This window comes from Alosa pseudoharengus, unplaced genomic scaffold, assembly GCF_046254945.1.
Source record: "Alosa pseudoharengus isolate Yale_2024_CS ecotype anadromous, Long Island Sound unplaced genomic scaffold, YU_APseudo_1.1 YU_APseudo_1.1_scf_8, whole genome shotgun sequence".
Lineage (NCBI taxonomy): Eukaryota > Metazoa > Chordata > Actinopteri > Clupeiformes > Clupeidae > Alosa > Alosa pseudoharengus.
The window spans coordinates 34311187-34328842 of record NW_027468870.1 but is presented as its reverse complement, the minus strand read 5'-3'; the positions used below and the strand labels follow the sequence as shown (position 1 = coordinate 34328842).

Below are 17656 nucleotides of genomic sequence, written 5' to 3'. Positions count from 1 at the left end.
TGTTCGTTGTTCAAATAATTAGCCCTACAATGATAACCACATGCACCACACTACAAATAAAGAATGGCCTACATGTTTTTATTTCAGTGATGGTTAAATTACACAGGCCAAGGCCCAATATATTGGAATGTTCAAATAGCACAGAGTAAACAAAATACAGCGACAAAACATAATAGGCTACTACAGGTGCACTATGGATGGCATGCATGTTTGCGTTGGAAGGGGCAAATGTTCTCCCCACAGTCCCAGCAGGGCTGGATGTCGTGCCGACCAGCTGGTTTATTTTGATGACAGCGACTGCACATATCATCTGTGCCATTCTGGCGATGTATCATTTTACGGAGATCCTTGCGTTTGGCATCATCCATACAGCAAGCCACGTCAACCACCGTGATTCTTTTGGGATCCCACACACAGTCCTCTTCTCGTCCTGTCCTGATGGCGCTAATACTGGAGTTGGGGGGCACCCAGGCGCAATCAAATCCATTCTGGTGCCAAGTTTTTTGCATCGGATGGTTGTCACGGTCAATCTTTTTGACCTTGCCAACACGTACCTTCAGCTTAAACACAACTTTTTCCTTTTTGTCGGTATTTAGTGGGTAACATTTAGCTTTGTCAATGTTACGGCTGACATACACCCCAGCACCTAGCATTCCGTCCTTAGATTGTTGGAAACCATTGGTGACTATTGTCTTTGCGATGCGCAGGTGTGTGCCATGGTACATCGTGTAGGTACGTCCAGATTTTGGGTCCTCGTCGGTTGACAGAGTGTTATCCGAAACAGCCTCCCAACCCGAGAAAGTTATCGCATCGTCCATTATCCCTACAGGAGAATTTTCGGTTAAATGCATTGCTGAAATAGACTACTGTAAAAGTATGTAGGCCTATGTATGTAGGCTATGTATGAATGGTGCTAAATAAGGTGTTGATAAGGCCTACCTTCTTATCCCGTCTTGTTGTTTGGTGTCGTTTCATGGAATTGCACTTGTTAGGAGAAAGACAACCAAGACTAAAATAGTGTTGTGTTAAGTGACTTTCGTTTTCGATTTAGACAAATGAAAACCCTTCTCAGCCACTGCGCATGCGTTTTCGTGCGCTTGTCTACTGATGATTTTTTTAAACCCCTAACTTAATTTTGAATAGTTGAAAATGAGTAATTGTTCCTATTTTCCATAGCAGTGGTTCTCAACCTTTTTTCAGTGATGTACCCCCTGTGAAATATTTTTTTAGCCAAGTACCCCCTAACCAGCTCAAAGCATTTTTAGTTGAGAAAAATCAGTGTCTAATTTATTAAACTTTGGAACTAATAAACACATACACATACACATACAACTTATATTTTACTGAAATATTTATTAAATAATTGTTTTTTAAGTATTTTGCATAGATTCTACTTTTTAAATATATGAATATTTTATCCCTTAGTTTTTTTAGGGCATTTTCACTACCTTTATTAATAAGGATTTATTCTGGTCATTGTAAGTGCCACACACACATATTATATATTGTTTTTTTCCGGCAGAGTCGAGGCTATCCAGATCTGCCATCATTTCATGTATTAGTACTAGCATTGATTTTATTTTGATTTTTAAATAATTAAAATATAAAAAGCGTATTATAAAAATCTTATATTTTGACATGTATCTCACCACAGCAAGCTCATAGCTCTACATGTATTTCATGTGTGTGTAGGGCAGACTGTCCTGAATCTGGCAATATCATTGCCACGGTGGAGGGATTCTCTGGGGCTGAGCAATTTACAGGCATACAGTATGTGGTGTGCGCCTTACAGAAATAAATGACATTTTTTTAATTTAGTGATTAAAAATTACCTTTCTGCGCTCCATATCTGGAACACGAACTGATCTGACCTGACTTGAGTTTACGTGTGTGTGCCTATCTGCACTCATTATTCTCTACAACTTTTTACTGCGTTGCCATGAACAAAGTAAAGGCAAAAAAGGTGTTTCTTTGTCGAACAAATTGGGATGCAATGTGAGCCTTGAGTTGAATGCCATGCAGGAATTTGCTAGGATCTCAAAACCGGATTATGAACATTCTTTGCCATAGAGAAACACAATAGCGTTGGATTATAAACATGCTTTTCCACAAAAACAGACAAAAACGTGAGGTAAGTCGAGCTATATGAAGTTATTATTTTGCTGTCACTTCGTCTGTTTTATAACCCAGAAGGATGTACTTGGTATCAAATGATAGCTCTGTGTCTCATCTTTCATCTGACATGTGTGGCATATCTATCCGATCACAGGTCCGCAAGTAATTCAAACGAGAGTAATGGGTGTGCAGTTGGTTTTTGTACATGACATTATTATTTTGCAGTCACTTCATCTGTTTTCATAAGCCAGAAGGATCGACATACTTGGATGGATACCAATGGATTACAATGGAATCCATTACCAATAGATTGCCCTGTGTCTCATATGATATGCTTGCCATGCTTGCCATGCATTCACGGGGTCGTGAGTAATTCAAACGAGGGTAATGGGTGCGCAGGTGAACGCAGAGACTGTAAATATGATGCAAAATGATTTAATTTCATGATTTTTTTAATCTTCATACTTTAACGTACAGACAAGTGCGTGGTCTCGTTGGAAAGCCTCACTTCTGCTCTGTCACACAATAAAGGCTTCTCGCTGAGTATGAACAGTTGCGGAGCAATGTAACAGAAGAAAGGGTGTGTTTTTTGACGCACTTTGCGTAATCGGCTTCTAAGGGTTAAAATCTCACGTAACCCCTGGAGTGCCTTCACGTACCCCCAGGGGTACGCGTACCCCCATTTGTGAACCACTGTTAATCATTCAAAAGCACTGAACTGTACGGTTAGGCAACCAGCAACAGCTTGCAAATGGGATAAATTCCAGGGGTAAAATATCAAATTGTAAATTAAGACAAAGTGTTGATAAAGTGTAGTGTAATGACTGACCTTAAGGTATTTATGTGTCAGTAGGCATGTGTGTCTGTTTGTGTGTGTGTGTGTGTGTGTGTGTGTGTGTGTGTGTGTGAGCATCCCTGAGGTTGTGAGATGCAAAAAAAAAAGACATTTACACTGTGATATTGAAGTTGCTTCGTGTCACTTTAGGCCTCTGTAGGCTACTCTGTACTCTGTGCTCACTTATAGTGCTCAATGACTCATGTTTCATTAATTACAGAGAGTAGCACACAGAGTTATCAGAGTTTTGTGCTGGCAGGCCAAAGTCCATGTGAATAGAATTTGGTTTCATATCCTACTGAGTCTTGAGACATTCAACTACGGCAATATTGTACGGTTTATTTGCATTTTTTATACAACACCAAACAACAAGACGGGATAAGAATGTAGGCCTTATCAACAGCACCTTATTTAGCACCATTCATACATAGCCTACATACATAGGCCTACATACATTTACAGTAGTCTATATATACAATAGGATGAGGAGAATCAGTTGACATATGTCCAGTGTAAGATAGAAACATAATATATACGTGTGATATTATTTCCGTGGCTTCATTGAAGACATCCAGGGGAGTAGAGGAGTACAGCCGTTGAGTACGTGGGGAAACCCCATCAACAGAGAATACACACACACAACCAATACTTTCATCATGACAGCAGTCTAATCATCCTTTCTGGACATAGTCCTTCATCACCCCTTTGCTGTCATCACAGCAGAGAGCCTGTCATATTTTCCATTAGCATGGTCCATAGTTCCTCTAATCTAGAATGTTGATGCAAATGATTGTGAAACGTCTTTCAGCCAATAATTTGCATTTATTAAAATTGACTCGCAAGGCACACTGTGTGGGTATATAGGTTGAATGATCCACACCACATCCTCATAAGGCCAAAGGCAAAGATTTGTCCTTCTGCTTGATATAATGACTAAATGAAACATTAACTGGAGTGAATAATTCACATGTCTATTTCCCCAAACGCCTGGAACAACACCAACGCCATGGAAACAGGTATGTTTGGTTGCTGAATAGATTAATATACAATTTAACCTACAATATGTTTAGGCTGTCTGATAGTGATAGGGTAGGTTATCGCAAACATTCTTTCCCTAATTTCTGTAAACTATAATCTACTTTTATTCAGATTAAAACGTTGTGGAAGAAGTTATGGTCTAATTTACGAGGAACGTGTTCTGAAATAATGTAAAATCGCCTTCAACCCTATTGCGTTGCTTAGATTAAAGTGAAACAATTATAGACATGTTTAAACAGCCATACATTTTGTGTCACAATTGACATGATTAATATGATTGGAAATTAAACACAATTAAACAAGAACAAATAGGCTTCAGTGTAGTCTAGAACTTAACCCCTGGGGCCGGTCTACAAGGAAGATGCTCAAAGCGTTGTTTTCTCAACGATTCTCAAAGTCTTGTTTTCATGCGTGCGTAACACTGTGCGTAACACAATGCTCGTTGTTCCAGGTAGCATGCGCAACATTTTAAGTAATTCTGTAAATAATCTTACATACATGCTTATACATGATTAGGCCAAAAGATAAAGTAAATAAAGTAAAAACATTACATTTCCAAAAAATTAAGGGGCAGCCGTGGCCTACTGGTTAGCACTTCGGACCTGTAACCGGAGGGTTGCCGGTTTCAACCCCGACCAGTCGGCAGCTGAAGTGCCCTTGAGCACCCCTCACTGCTCCCCGAGCGCCGCTGTTGATGCAGGCAGCTCACTGCGCCGGGATTAGTGTGTGCTTCACCTCACTGTGTGCTGTGTGTGTTTCACTAATTCATGGATTGAGATAAATGCGGAGACCAAATTTCGCTCACGGGATCAAAAGAGTAGGCCTATATACTTTATATATTGTTTCTGCCAGAGACAAACATTTACATTTACATTTATTAATTTGGCGGACGCGTTTATCCAAAGCGATTTATAGCAATGGAACATTTAAGCTATTAACATTTAAGCATTTTAAAATTTAAGGCACAGAGCTACAACTACAGCAATAGAATAACATTTAAGCTAACATTTAAGCCTTTTAACATTTCAACTTTTAAACTACAAAGTTATAGCTACCTAGGAATTACCACAGCATCAAAACTAATAGTAGAGGATAGGAGTGCCTGCGTATTAAGTACTATTAAAAGTATGGAGGATGAGAAGAGGTAGAAAAGGAGGTAGAGAGGGAAGTGGAGAGGGAGGAGGGAAGAGGGGGAAGAGTGTGGTAAGTGCTAGGAGTGTGTGAGGTTAAGTGCTAGGAAAGGCAACGTTTAATGTGGAATGTGTTAACAGGAAATGTATGCACCCCTGAATATTGAACAACACTATATTGCCAAAAGTATTGGGTCACCTGCCTTGACTCGCATATAAACTTAAGTGACATCCCATTGAAGTACGACAGAGTTTGGTGTGGATGAACTTGACTGGCCTGCACAGAGTCCTGACCTCAACCCTATAGAACACCTTTGGGATGGATTAGAGCAGAGACTGAAAACCAGGCTTTCTCATCCAACATCAGTGTGTGTTCTCAGAAATGCTCTTCTGGAAGAATGGTCAAAAATTCCTCCTAAACCTTGTGGAAAGCCTTCCCAGAAGAATTGAAGCTGCTATAGCTGCAAAAGGGTGGTCCGACGTCATATTAAACTCTATGGATTAAGAATGTCACTTCACTTCATATGCGAGTCAAGGTGACCCAATACTTTTGGCAATATAGTGTATTTGCAAATAATTCAATATAGGCATACACATCATATTAACTAACTCTGAACAACCAGCTAATTCTAAATGAAGGTGACTGTAAGTAACCTGCTTATTACTGTGAAACCTGTGGATACAAGTGCATCAAATGTTAATAAATTGCAGGATGTTGTGGCATGATCTTGGCATTTTTGCCAAGTAATACTAATCTTTGACTTGTGCAAATAGGCCTAAATATGATCATAGGATAAGCTATTATTTTGGGGGGCAGGAGTGTGAGTGTGTGTGGTGTATGTGAGTGTGTGTGTGTGTGAGTGGGGGGGGGGGGTTCTTTTACCTCTGGAATATTATTGTTTTCCATATATTTCTCAGGCGCGTGTATAGATCACTCACTTGTGATTATTGTTTCAATCCTTGTATGTGCAGATTATTCCAAAAGAGTCTACCAGGGTGTCAGAGTCAAACATACTGTTAAAGATCTCCTTGCAGAAAAACGATCAAGGCAGACTAACGTTCCCCGGTTTAATGTGAGTTGTGCATCCATTTACATTTACCTGTTTTGTCCTGTTTTATTCTTCCACTATTATAAAAATGATTCAGATATATTCTATGATTTCATTTTATGTGTAACACCCATGCTAAAACCTCATAGAAGACAAAATCCGGTTTGTCCATATAAGCAAATTAGAACACCCATATGCTCATGTACTCTGTGGCTAATCAAAGTACTGTTCTCTTAGTATTGTGAATCCTCTAATGGACTTCAAAACTTTCAGCAGTTAGTGTCAATGGTATCATGACACATACCGGTTATTATGGCTGAACGTAACAACGAAGTACTCTATCCTAAGTTGCTGGACACTATGAGATTGACATCAGACTGTGCCTGCCAAAACCACAACCTTCCTGTACCTTCCCGTCCTAATATCAATGGGCCGTTGTTCTAGAGGCGGTTAGCTCAGCTGGTAGCAAGTTAATCAGAAAAGGCCTCTATCTGAGACAATAGAAGAGTTCAAGGCAGTATACTGTTGCTGGTATTAAGAAGCTAACTCTGTCAACTCTGGAGATTTCACTTATAAATTAACAGCAAAAGCATGACTTGCTGATTCTTTGTGATCCCAATATGTTTACAACAGCTGTTTTTCTTTTACCACTATCATTGAAAGCTAGAAGTAGAAAAAAATCCTTAACAAAATATGTTACAAGCTAGTGCATGCTCTGACAAGGTAACACAATTGTGATCCAATTATGTCAACTAGAGTAACTTTCAAAGTTCCCTTTGAAATGGCGTAGGTCTCTCCTTGATCAGAATGGCAGGTGGGATACCTCACAAGTCATCAGTTCACGTATTAACTCTGGGAAGAGCACGCAAAAGGTCCAGACACGCAAACGGAAGAGCTGTGGGTGCGCCTCCATTGTGACATGGGCAAATCACATTCAAATATCCACCCACAAAATGTGCCTGTCATCTAGTTGCCTCAGTCCTTATTTTAGTTTTTTTCTAGGATGTATATTTTAGCTCCATGTCTCTCATTGTATGGGATCAGCAGTAATGTGTTACAAATTTCAATCCTTTTCTTTTTTACTAATTTCAACGTAGTGAGATTAAATTGTAGCTAGTGGAGTGAAAAAGCCAGCATGCTAAATGGGTGGGTGATAATGGATCATAAAAACAAAATAAAGAAATCTCATGCAGTATGTGGTGTCTGGGCACAGGACAAAGGTTATAAAATAAATAGTATAGAAATTATTTTTTTCTTTTCTGGTTCACAGGCAGGGACCAATCCCTCACAAGCAGCATTTGTTCAGATGCCAGGTGAATTCTCAATATTTCTATACGTTCATCGCAAACCATAACACTGTAAAAATAAGAGTACTACTGAAAAGGATCTTTAGATACACTGACAAGAGCAAAGGGGCCAAATTCAGAAAAAAAATCCATTCCCCTCTTACAGTCTCACATGTTCTTCCAGGTTACTACAGCATGCGGAGACCATTCCTCCAAGACTCTGAGCTCTGCCATCCTATGAAGCAGTACTCCACAGACACATACTCCTCTAGCCTTGGGGGCAAGGCTTTCTCTTATGACCACCCCTCCAGCTACCCCTTCATTGACAGCTACTACCCGAGCGACTCTTTTGGCGATTACCGCACTGCTTCGACATACAGCACAAGTGGAGGGTCTCTATTCCCACCGTCGTCATTACCACCTCTGTTGCCACCCATGTCTGCAGAGTCATCTACGTCGCACCTTCTTTTGGTAGATATGCTTTCACTGCAGCTAATGGTGGGGTTGTTAAAGGCTACAGCATTGGCCTGCTCAATGGTAGTTTTCTAGGAGTAATTTAAGAGGTTATCTGCTGATGTGAGAATTAAATGTGAAATTAAAACTGTTCACTAAATGACTTCTTTTTTCCCCACTAAATTATAATGAGCAACGGGCTGTAAGCTATAGTATGCATGAAGGGTGGCCATTTTTCAGAGGCCATTATATAAGCCATTTATAAGTTTCACACCAAAAAAAGCTTACAGACTTGACACTAGGACACATGCATTATCTCTATTGTATTCTATTCCACTCATCCTAAAGCCTTGGCTGTGCCACACCCTACAGAGAGACACATGGGATCAGCCAACTGAAGTCCCAGTGAGTCAGCCAGATGTGTTGTGTCCCGAGGGGACCACTCCTGTGACCGGATCTCCTTCCATGGCTACCCAAGATTCTGAGAGTGCCTCAACATACCGCATGCCCACTTCACGCACTGGTGGATCAATGTCGTCCAGCTCCCAGCCATATCCTGTGCAGCCCCTGGAAGAGGTTCCCTATCCTGCCACGTCATACGCTCCTGTGTCCAACTTCTCCCTTACCCCATACATGACTGTTCCTGGAGACCTTGCTGTGGCAAAGATGCCAACCATGTCTTCAGAGGAAACTGGCGATGGCTCAGTGGCCCAGAGTGACACATCCACCTGGGCCAAGGATGACGGCAATGGTTCCTGGCTGTCTTATGAGACTAGAAGGGCTTTTTGATGGGTCCTCTTACTGAACTTATTAACATAGGCCTACAGCAGCCCGAAGAAATTTGACTCTGCACGAGAATATTTTTCAAATGGATTTTTTTCATGACATGCATTAACAACATGAAGGACACTAACGCTATCTTATTTTTTGTCTGTTTTTATTAGTATCCGTGTGGTTGTGTTGTGCTGTTGTATACTAGCGATACGATACCTTAATAAAACAAGCAAACCACGGATTTCTCGAAGGTGTAACTTAATGTCATTAACGTTAGAAAAACATGCAGCACAGAAACGTCCAAATAACTAGGCAAACCCCAAAGACTTTGCCTTAGCTAACCTCCTTGGAGAATGTTTGTTGTGCCTACAAATAATTAGGATAAATGTCGTTAGTTTTACACTAAGAAAATGCATACATTATATTATTCATTAGACGAGGCTATTTCCTTTCTTGATGAGTTTGTGCGAAGGACGGACAGGCTTGGCATATGGTTGCTAAGACGCAAAGGTGTTGTTATGTTCAGGCCCCATTAGCGTTTAACTGACAATAGCTGTTCAAGGTTTCGCCTGCATCGATAGGGATAGATTTGGTGCTTAAAGTTTAAAAACTAGCTACAAGTTATAATAGGTTTGCATCATTGTTTTAAATAATGTATGAGTGTTTCAGTCCTCGTGTTAGTTTTGGATTACCGCTTAAACATAAGATTACGTTATATGAGTTTTCGAAGAGGCATGTGTTTCTCAACCATGAAGTTGCTAGGCGCCTTTTGTTTTCATTCCTGATGTTACAGATATGTCAAGCGTGCTAGCATCTAAACTTTTTGTGGATCAACTTTTTACTACGCTGGCTAAATTAAGTTAGTTGTATCTAAATACGGGAGCTAGATATATTTGATTTGTTGTTGTGTTTAGTTATATATTCGGAGAAGCTTCTTAATTTATCATGAGATACATTATTACAATACAATGTTGCACAGTGGAGGGGAATAACAACGTTACAGAAGTTTTCGTCCATATGCTATTTAGCCTATCAACTGCTAGTTTCTTATCCTAGCTGTTGGATGTAATATCTAACTTGAATCAACTAATGTTAGCATATCTAGGGTAGCGTCCGTTGAGTCGGTAACATTACATTACCTACCAACGTTGGTTTTCATGGTCAGACAAGGACTGCTTGAAAGCAGTAAAGATACACTCTTGCTTTCTAGCACTACTGTAAGTTATAGAAGCTACAGTTAACGTTATGGAAATGTATGTGAGTGATGATGGCTAACGTTACATCACCAGGTTACAAACAGTAACGTTATTTCACGTTTAACAGGCTTAACAAGCAATAACGTGTATTTAGTCTTCGTAAGTAGCACTTCGCACTGTTTATATTAACCTGAAGCTACAGCAAAACCTTTGGGATTGACAAACAATTCAAAGTCAAACTTACAGCTAATGCCAAACCATGGAACTGTACCATGTATTGGAGATGATAGGAGAGGGCTCCTTTGGTCGAGTTTACAAAGGTCGCCGAAAGTACAGCGGGCAGGTAAGCTTGACATGGTTATTCGAAATCTGTTCAGGCTAGTGGAAATGTATGGTTTTTGACATCTTCTTTCTCCTAACATTGTACAGGCGGTGGCGCTCAAGTTCATACCAAAAGTGGGTCGCTCAGAGAAGGAGCTTCGCAGCCTCAAAAGAGAGATTGAAATCATGAGAGGATTAAGACATCCCAACATAGTATTGCTCTTGGACAGCTTCGAGACTGACAGGGAGGTGGGAGAAACTATTATATCCTATCTTACTGTACAGCATGCCCTATTCCTAAAATGGCAATTCATTTGTATGTTAAACAGACAATTTTGACATTACATGAAAACAGGTTTAGATTTTACACTGAACTTGTGTGTGAATAAATGAATGTTTGACTGACCGACGCTTCTTGTAGGTGGTTGTAGTTACAGAATATGCTGAAGGGGAGCTGTTCCAAATACTGGAGGATGATGGCAGCTTACCTGAGAGCCAGGTAGACTACACGAGAACTTGATATTTGTCATCTTTTCAATGCAAGACTTTTTTTTTCAGATCAACATGGAACAGCTGCATATAACCCATTAAACTTACCCATATTGCTCAGAAGGGCTTTGCTGGCAGTTACACAAGCAGCTTTCAACTTAAGCTCTTAATGACTTAACTCTAAAATGAATATGAATATGAGTATGTTAAGCCATATTAGAGTAAAATTTATGTCAGCTATGTCAACTAGATCAGCTGTTATAGTACTGCTTGATTATGCGTTATCCGTCTTAAACTTATAAGCTCAGCAGCTGATCCATCGAATCTAAACCTGTAAACATACTTTAGGCCTCATGATTATGGTGACTGAGCTAGTGCTATACTGCAAACTCTTGTGTATGTAGGTACGTGCAATTGCCTGCCAGTTGGTGTCTGCCCTGTACTACTTGCACTCCCATCGGATTCTTCATCGAGACATGAAGCCGCAAAACATCCTACTCGGGAAAGGAGGAGTTGTGAAGCTGTGCGATTTCGGGTATGTCTATTCTCTTCCACACTCTAAGCTAATTTGTATTAGTACATTTCTATTTGTGTGTAATGTTTTTATACTCACCAAGATTTCGTAATCTTGTGTCAAGACAGTGGCAGAGGTGTGCATGTGTTCTTTAAAACCGTTTATGCATTAGTGTACAAAATGGAAATTTCATTAACAAAGGACATGCATGACGTTAACCATGCATGCTAAAATGTATTCAGCAATGTTTTCCTTACATATGAACCCTCTTGATTTCCCAGCTTTGCCCGTGCTATGAGTGTGTCCACTCTGGTGCTAACCTCCATAAAGGGAACGCCACTCTACATGTCCCCGGAGCTGGTGGAGGAGAAGCCCTATGACCACACGGCTGACCTCTGGTCCCTGGGCTGCATCCTGTATGAGCTCCACACTGGAGTGCCCCCTTTCTACACCAACTCCATCTTCCAGCTGGTGCAGCTGATCGTCAAGGACCCCGTGAAGTGGCCGGAGACCATGAGCCCGGGCTGCACGGTACTGAAATGCTGCGTGGTCATTGGTCGGTCCACATGTTTACACAGGAAATGTTTTTTGTTTCAGTTAATGTTGACAGCTTTGACTGTTTGTTTGTTTGTTTGTTTGTTTTACTGGGTAGAACTTCTTACAAGGTTTGTTGACGAAGGATCCCCAGAGAAGGCTGTCATGGCCTCACCTCCTTCAGCACCCGTTTGTTGCTGATGAAGTTCTAGGTGAGTTTCACTGTTGTGGCGCTGTGTTTTATTTGACCCTAAATCGAGATATGTATAACATTCACATTACAGCATATTTTCCACAAACCTTGCCTAATGGTTTGGTGGGTTTGGGTTTTGGTAGTGCTCTCGGACGAGGGTTCATCCAGTCCACTGACGGTCACTCCCAGTCCAGATGTGCAGGCCCAGAAGCAGCTGCAGACTGCCGAGAGGACGGCTCCCTCCGCTGGGGAGAGCAAGCTGCTGCGCAAAGCCAGGGAGCAGAGGGACAAGGAGAGGCGAGTCAGACAGGTGAGAGCAGCACAGTGTAAGTGCAACCATGAAGTCACATAGCAAAAGTCATAGTGATGTATTCTAGTAGTGACTAAATGATAAGAAAAGATCAGTAAAATCACACTATTCTGTGGATGCTTTTGAGTTCTAGTAGTGTATGGATGTACGCACAATCACATCTATAAAATTCAACAGGTGCTGGATTGTAGCCAATACAAGGAAAAAGAATACAAGGAAGAAACAACGTTTCGACCATTTAAGGTCTGACGAGGACCTGAGTGGTCGAAACGTTGCACCATTAAAAATGGGAGCAGGTAATGGCCTCCTTACACCAAACAACTTTGACAAGATTTGGGAAAGATTCTTGAAAGATTGGAGTCTTTTAACTAGTGCCCCCCATTCAAGCTATACTCAAAAGACTACAATCTTTCAAGAATCTTTCCCAAATGTTGTCAAAGTTGCTTGGTGTAAGGAGGCCATAAGACAGTGTGCGGATATCTCTTCTTTTTCCCTGCTTTTGAGTTCTCGCCTTGTGTTTAATGATGAAATTTTGCCTGAAAATGAAAGTTAAAACTCTGTTTCCTAAAAGAATGAATAGTCCAAAAGGAGAAAATAAAGGTTTAACTGGGAAAAATGTTAATGGATAAAGGTAGCTATAGAGAGGAGGAGCAGAATAGTGGTGCCTTCAGTCTTGTAAAATTGATGGACTTTTCAAGTCCTTTTACATAAGTAATATTTCCACATGGACTTCATTGACTGTTGTTCTTTCCATTCCGCTGACAAGGATCAGATGGGAACGTCTAAAGTGGTTCCACCAAATCAGACCCGCTCCAGAACTGCACCAGCTGGGAAAACCTCCTCTGACAACTCCACCACCGCCTGCCCCCAGTCACAAGCAAATAGCACAAGGGTCATAAGGTAACCTACTGTCTGTTAAACCCACCCACCAACAGACACACACACATGCACACGCACACAAAAGACAAAAAAATCCACTATAGAAGTTGTTACGGTTTTCCTGTGGGGAACCGTAACAGAAGTAAATATAGTGAAAGTAGCTTTGACAGTATGTGTTAAAATATACGCTGACATAAATTGAAATATACACTGACATATATTGAAATATACACTGACATACATGGCATATGCACTGGGACGAGGCATAGTGCAAGTGCTCATGTCTGGCTGGGCCTGCAGGGTGCATTCGGCTCCGAGTAAAGGTCAGATCAGCAGGGACTACGATCGGGAGTTCCCCTCGGTGGAGGTCGGCCCCAGGCAACTGCTGAAGTGCTCCGGGTCAAAACAAAGCAACCTGGGCTCCGTGCGGATGGACAGTGAGGTAAAGAGCACCGTCACAACATCTCCCAGTGATGTGCCTGGGGAGAGCTGGAAGTCAGGGACCACTGGGAAGAGCCAGTCTGTCATGTCTGCATGTTGAAAAAGATGGAATAAGTTAAGAAGTAGAGGTGTGCAAAAGTGAGGCAGAATTTTCTGAAGAGAGAGAGTTAGAATAATAAAATGTATCATTTACTACGTATGTATTAAATTGTATGTTGTACAACTCCATTACACATCACATCAGTGCAAGAACAACGTGACAGTGAACAGGAAGATCACAACTGCTGCATCAGTCAAGCAGACTTCTCATTGTCCAGTTTTTGCAATGCACCATAATTATGTCTTCCTGTAGGACATTGACAGTGATGAAGAATGGCAGAAGTTTGCTGAAGTGACGGATTGGACATGTCAGGTTTTGGCCGACTCAAATATTTTATCCCGCCTGAAGGGAAAACTGCTTGCTTCCAAAGAAAAGGTAAGAAGTGCTCAGTTTTGTAAAGTATATTGTCATCAGTTTCTGTAAAGTTTACTCCATGCTGTCATTGTGTCCAGGCTATTGCATTTACACCTGGGTGCTGGTCATATAATTAGAATATCATCATAAAGTGATTTATGTCAGTAATTCCATTCAAAAAGTGAAACTTGTATAATGTATACATTCATTCCACACAGACTGATATATTTCAAGTGTTCATTTATTTTAATTTTATGATTATAACTGACAACTAATGAAAACCCTAAATTCAGTATCTCAGAAAATTAGAATATTGCGAAAAGGTTCAATATTGAAGACACCTGGTGCCACACTCTAATCAGCTAATTAGCTCAAAACACCTGCAAAGGCCTTTAAATGGTCTCTCAGTCTAGTTCTGTAGGCTACACAATCATGGGGAAGACTGCTGACTTGACAGTTGTCCAAAAGACGACCATTGACACCTTGCACAAGGAGGGCAAGGCACAAAAGGTCATTGCTAAAGAGGCTGGCTGTTCACAGAGCTCTGTGTCCAAGCACATTAGAGAAGGAAAAGATGTGGTAGAAAAAAGTGTACAAGCAATAGGGATAACCGCACCCTGGAGAGGATTGTGAAACAAAACCCATTCAAAAATGTGGGGGAGATTCAGAGGAGTGGACTACAGCTGGAGTCAGTGCTTCAAGAACCACCAAGCACAGACGTATGCAAGACATGGGTTTCAGCTGTCGCTTTCCTTGTGTCAAGCCACTCTTGAACAAGAGACAGCGTCAGAAGCGTCTCACCTGGGCTAAAGACAAAAAGGACTGGACTGCTGCTGAGTGGTCCAAAGTTATGTAAATTTTGTATTTCCGTTGGAAATCAAGGTCCCAGAGTCTGGAGGAAGAGGTAAGAGGAGAGGCACAGAATCCACGTTGCTTGAAGTCCAGTGTAAAGTTTCCAGTCAGTGATGGTTTGGGGTGCCATGTCATCTGCTGGTGTTGGTCCACTGTGTTTTCTGAGGTCCAGGGTCAATGTTAACCTGGCCCTAGCCAGATGAATGTCGTTCCGCTTAGCTCCGCCTAGCTTCACTCACATCCATCTGGAACCTCTTCCATTGAGAGTGATTTCTCCAACCAACTTTATGGTTTAGCCAATCAGGACGCAGGGCGGGAGTTTCATAGATGTGACATAGTGTAGAAGCGACTGTGAGACTGTTATCAGCGTCACGGGTTGGCTTCGATGTGAGTGGTTGAAGTAGCACGTCAATAGATGACGGACAAGTGGCTTATTCAATCATATGCAAGCATTTTTTGATTAGGTCCAGCCTTCTGAAGCAACACTTCAATGGATCGGTTCCAGATGGATGAGTGGAGCTAGGCGGAGCGAAATTCATCTGGCTAGGGCCAGGTTAGGTCAATGTAGCCGTCTACCAGGAAGTTTTAGAGCACATCATGCTTCCTGCTGCTGATCAACTTTATGGAGATGCAGATTTCATTTTCCAACAGGACTTGGCACCTGCACACAGTGCCAAAGCTACCAGTACCTGGTTTAAGGACCATGGTATCACTGTTCTTAATTGGCCAGCAAACTCGCCTGACCTTAACCCCATTGAAAATCTATGACTTATTGTGTAGAGGAAGATGCGATACGCTAGACCCAACAATGCAGAAGAGCTGAAGGCCACTATCAGAGCAACCTGGGCTCTCATAACACCTGAGCAGTGCTACAGACTGATCGACTCCATGCCACGCCGCATTGCTGCAGTAATTCAGGCAAAAGGAGCCCCAACTAAGTATTGAGTGCTGTACATGCTCCTACTTTTCATGTTCATACTTTTCAGTTGGCCAACACATTTCTAAAAATCCTTTATTTGTATTGGTCTTAAGTAATTTTCTGAGATACTGAATTTGGGATTTTCATTAGTTGTCAATTTGGGATTTTCATTAGTTGTCAGTTATAATTATCAAAATTAAAAGAAATAAAAATTTGAAATATATCAGTCTGTGTGTAATAAATGAATATAATATATAAGTTTCACTTTTTGAATGTAATTACTGAAATAAATCAACTTTTTGATGATATTCTAATTATATGACCAGCACCTGTATATTTTAATTTATTTATTTAGATTATATGTTTGTCCAAAGTGATTAAAAAAAAAAAGTGATTTAAAAAAATAGCACAATCAAGGTACAGTGTGAATTACAGACATTTTTGGAACAAAAATTACTACTTTACATAAAAATCAAGGATGGCCCTTCAGAGTCAAGTTAAGTCAAGGGATGTAGAGAAGAGGGATAGACAGGACATTGTTTCCATTATTCCTCTTAGAGAGACTTTGTCAGAGATGTGATATTGCAAAACTTAAATTAGGTAATTATTTTCATAGTTGCTTAAACACACAAATTACGGTAGGGGCCCTAATAAAGGATTGGCGAAGTGCAAGAACAAATGTCATGCATGAGCTAAAGCTACTGTGTGACGTGTGGGAGCATCGAACTGACCTGCCAATGTTTGATCTTGGTATTTAATGGGCAAATAGACTTTGCCAAGTGATTAAGTTAGCTTTAATTAGACATTAGACTTTCCCTTTGCCCATCGTTTAAAGTGAGGCCCAGAGCTCTGCCTGATATCTACCCCGTTTGTTCACTAGCTGCTGGATGGCATGTTGGAAGGTGCGAGTCAGATTCGGGAACCCCTTCAGGTTCTGAGAAATGTTTTGATCTCTGACCCGGAGCAAGCCCGCCATGTTTGTCAGGAAGTTGGTCTGCCACACTTCCTGTTTGATCTCATTGAGGATGTTCTTGGCAACACAGTAGTCCTGCAGGTAAAACAGCCAACAAACATCAGCTTCTATCAGCTATCTGCATTCACTGAGACTGTATTGAGGTTCGGTACTATTCAAATGAGGAGTAGATGATCTAATTGTGTATTGTCTCTGGGGCTTCATCTCTGTAGCAGGCCTGGAGTGGAGCAGTCTTGGGAGACCTGATGACTGTGCTGCTGGTGTACTGGGAAAGAGATCCGGACTGGGAAGTCACAGGCAGGAGGTATATGTCCACTCCTCTCTCTCTTTTTCCTGCACTTTTGTGGTTTGAATCTATGGAAAGAAAATCTTTACATTTGCATATACTTATTTGACAGACACTTTTAGTCATTTGGAGGGCAGCAGTTCGATTGTATGTAGCCAAAAACATTGAGAAAGGGACTGCTGGCACATTTGCTTGTGCCGTAGCAGCAGACATGATTAAGATATCTGCTCAGACTTAACAAATATTGGGGCTGGATTACGGCTTTGGCATCCAGATATTTAATGTTGGCAGCCACCAAAGACGTTCGCTGTGTGTGGAAAGTCCCTGTCAGCAGGTGTTCACTGTGATAAACAAATCCAAAATCTTGGCATTGGCCAACATCCTGTTCAACCAGTTGAGTTACACAAGCACAGTAGCTGTACTTAAACGTGATATAATAAATCACTCCAAAAGATGCAGAGTAGTTTCTCTCCATAGAAAAAATCATCACGGTTTTATACATATCCTGTAGCTCGTTTGAGAAAGGTTCTTTTTAAATCTTTACCATAATATATACAACATGCAAATCCCCATACAAATACACACTAGTTCAAATAGTATTTTTCCTGTATATGA

The 17656-nt window shown here is 41.0% G+C and overlaps 3 protein-coding genes across 4 annotated transcripts in view; 2 read left to right on the top strand and 1 right to left on the bottom strand.

Moving 5' to 3' along the window:
- Positions 1-57: 57 nt before the first annotated feature.
- gig2o (grass carp reovirus (GCRV)-induced gene 2o) lies at positions 58-1057 on the bottom strand. The gene is made up of 2 exons (XM_076274158.1): positions 940-1057; positions 58-823 (listed from the first exon to the last, which is right to left on the bottom strand). The coding sequence occupies exon 2, from the start codon at positions 816-818 to the stop codon at positions 192-194; it is 627 nt and encodes a 208-aa protein (XP_076130273.1). The 5' UTR covers positions 819-823; positions 940-1057; the 3' UTR covers positions 58-191.
- Positions 1058-3858: 2801 nt separating this feature from the next.
- LOC143111663 (POU class 2 homeobox associating-factor 2) lies at positions 3859-8921 on the top strand. Of its 2 annotated transcripts, none has more exons than XM_076273926.1 (5): positions 3859-3966; positions 6091-6191; positions 7438-7480; positions 7638-7924; positions 8279-8921. In XM_076273926.1, the coding sequence occupies exons 1-5, from the start codon at positions 3918-3920 to the stop codon at positions 8693-8695; spliced, it is 897 nt and encodes a 298-aa protein (XP_076130041.1). In that variant the 5' UTR covers positions 3859-3917; the 3' UTR covers positions 8696-8921. The 2 variants fall into 2 exon arrangements, with proteins under 2 accessions (XP_076130041.1, XP_076130040.1); XM_076273925.1 differs by having other exon boundaries at positions 8255-8921.
- Positions 8922-9482: 561 nt separating this feature from the next.
- Positions 9483-17656, top strand: part of stk36 (serine/threonine kinase 36 (fused homolog, Drosophila)) — a 29590-nt gene continuing 21416 nt past the window's right edge. The window contains exons 1-12 of the mRNA XM_076274204.1: positions 9483-10219; positions 10306-10446; positions 10619-10696; positions 11091-11221; positions 11482-11731; positions 11853-11946; positions 12071-12237; positions 13004-13137; positions 13417-13558; positions 13910-14032; positions 16663-16836; positions 16968-17059. Of these exons, the coding sequence (XP_076130319.1) occupies positions 10136-10219; positions 10306-10446; positions 10619-10696; positions 11091-11221; positions 11482-11731; positions 11853-11946; positions 12071-12237; positions 13004-13137; positions 13417-13558; positions 13910-14032; positions 16663-16836; positions 16968-17059 (1610 nt within the window). The 5' untranslated portion in view covers positions 9483-10135. The remainder of the gene's footprint in view (positions 10220-10305; positions 10447-10618; positions 10697-11090; positions 11222-11481; positions 11732-11852; positions 11947-12070; positions 12238-13003; positions 13138-13416; positions 13559-13909; positions 14033-16662; positions 16837-16967; positions 17060-17656) is intronic.

What these genes read in the sequence shown, in the direction of transcription:
- gig2o (XM_076274158.1), bottom strand. Translation starts at nt 818, where the DNA reads ATGGACGATGCGATAACTTTCTCGGGTTGGGAGGCTGTTTCGGATAAC.
- LOC143111663 (XM_076273925.1), top strand. Translation starts at nt 3,918, where the DNA reads ATGTCTATTTCCCCAAACGCCTGGAACAACACCAACGCCATGGAAACA. An exon ending in CTAACGTTCCCCGGTTTAAT is followed by an intron (nt 6,192 to 7,437) that starts GTGAGTTGTGCA and finishes TCTGGTTCACAG; the next exon opens with GCAGGGACCAATCCCTCACA. An exon ending in CTACGTCGCACCTTCTTTTG is followed by an intron (nt 7,925 to 8,254) that starts GTAGATATGCTT and finishes CTCATCCTAAAG; the next exon opens with CCTTGGCTGTGCCACACCCT.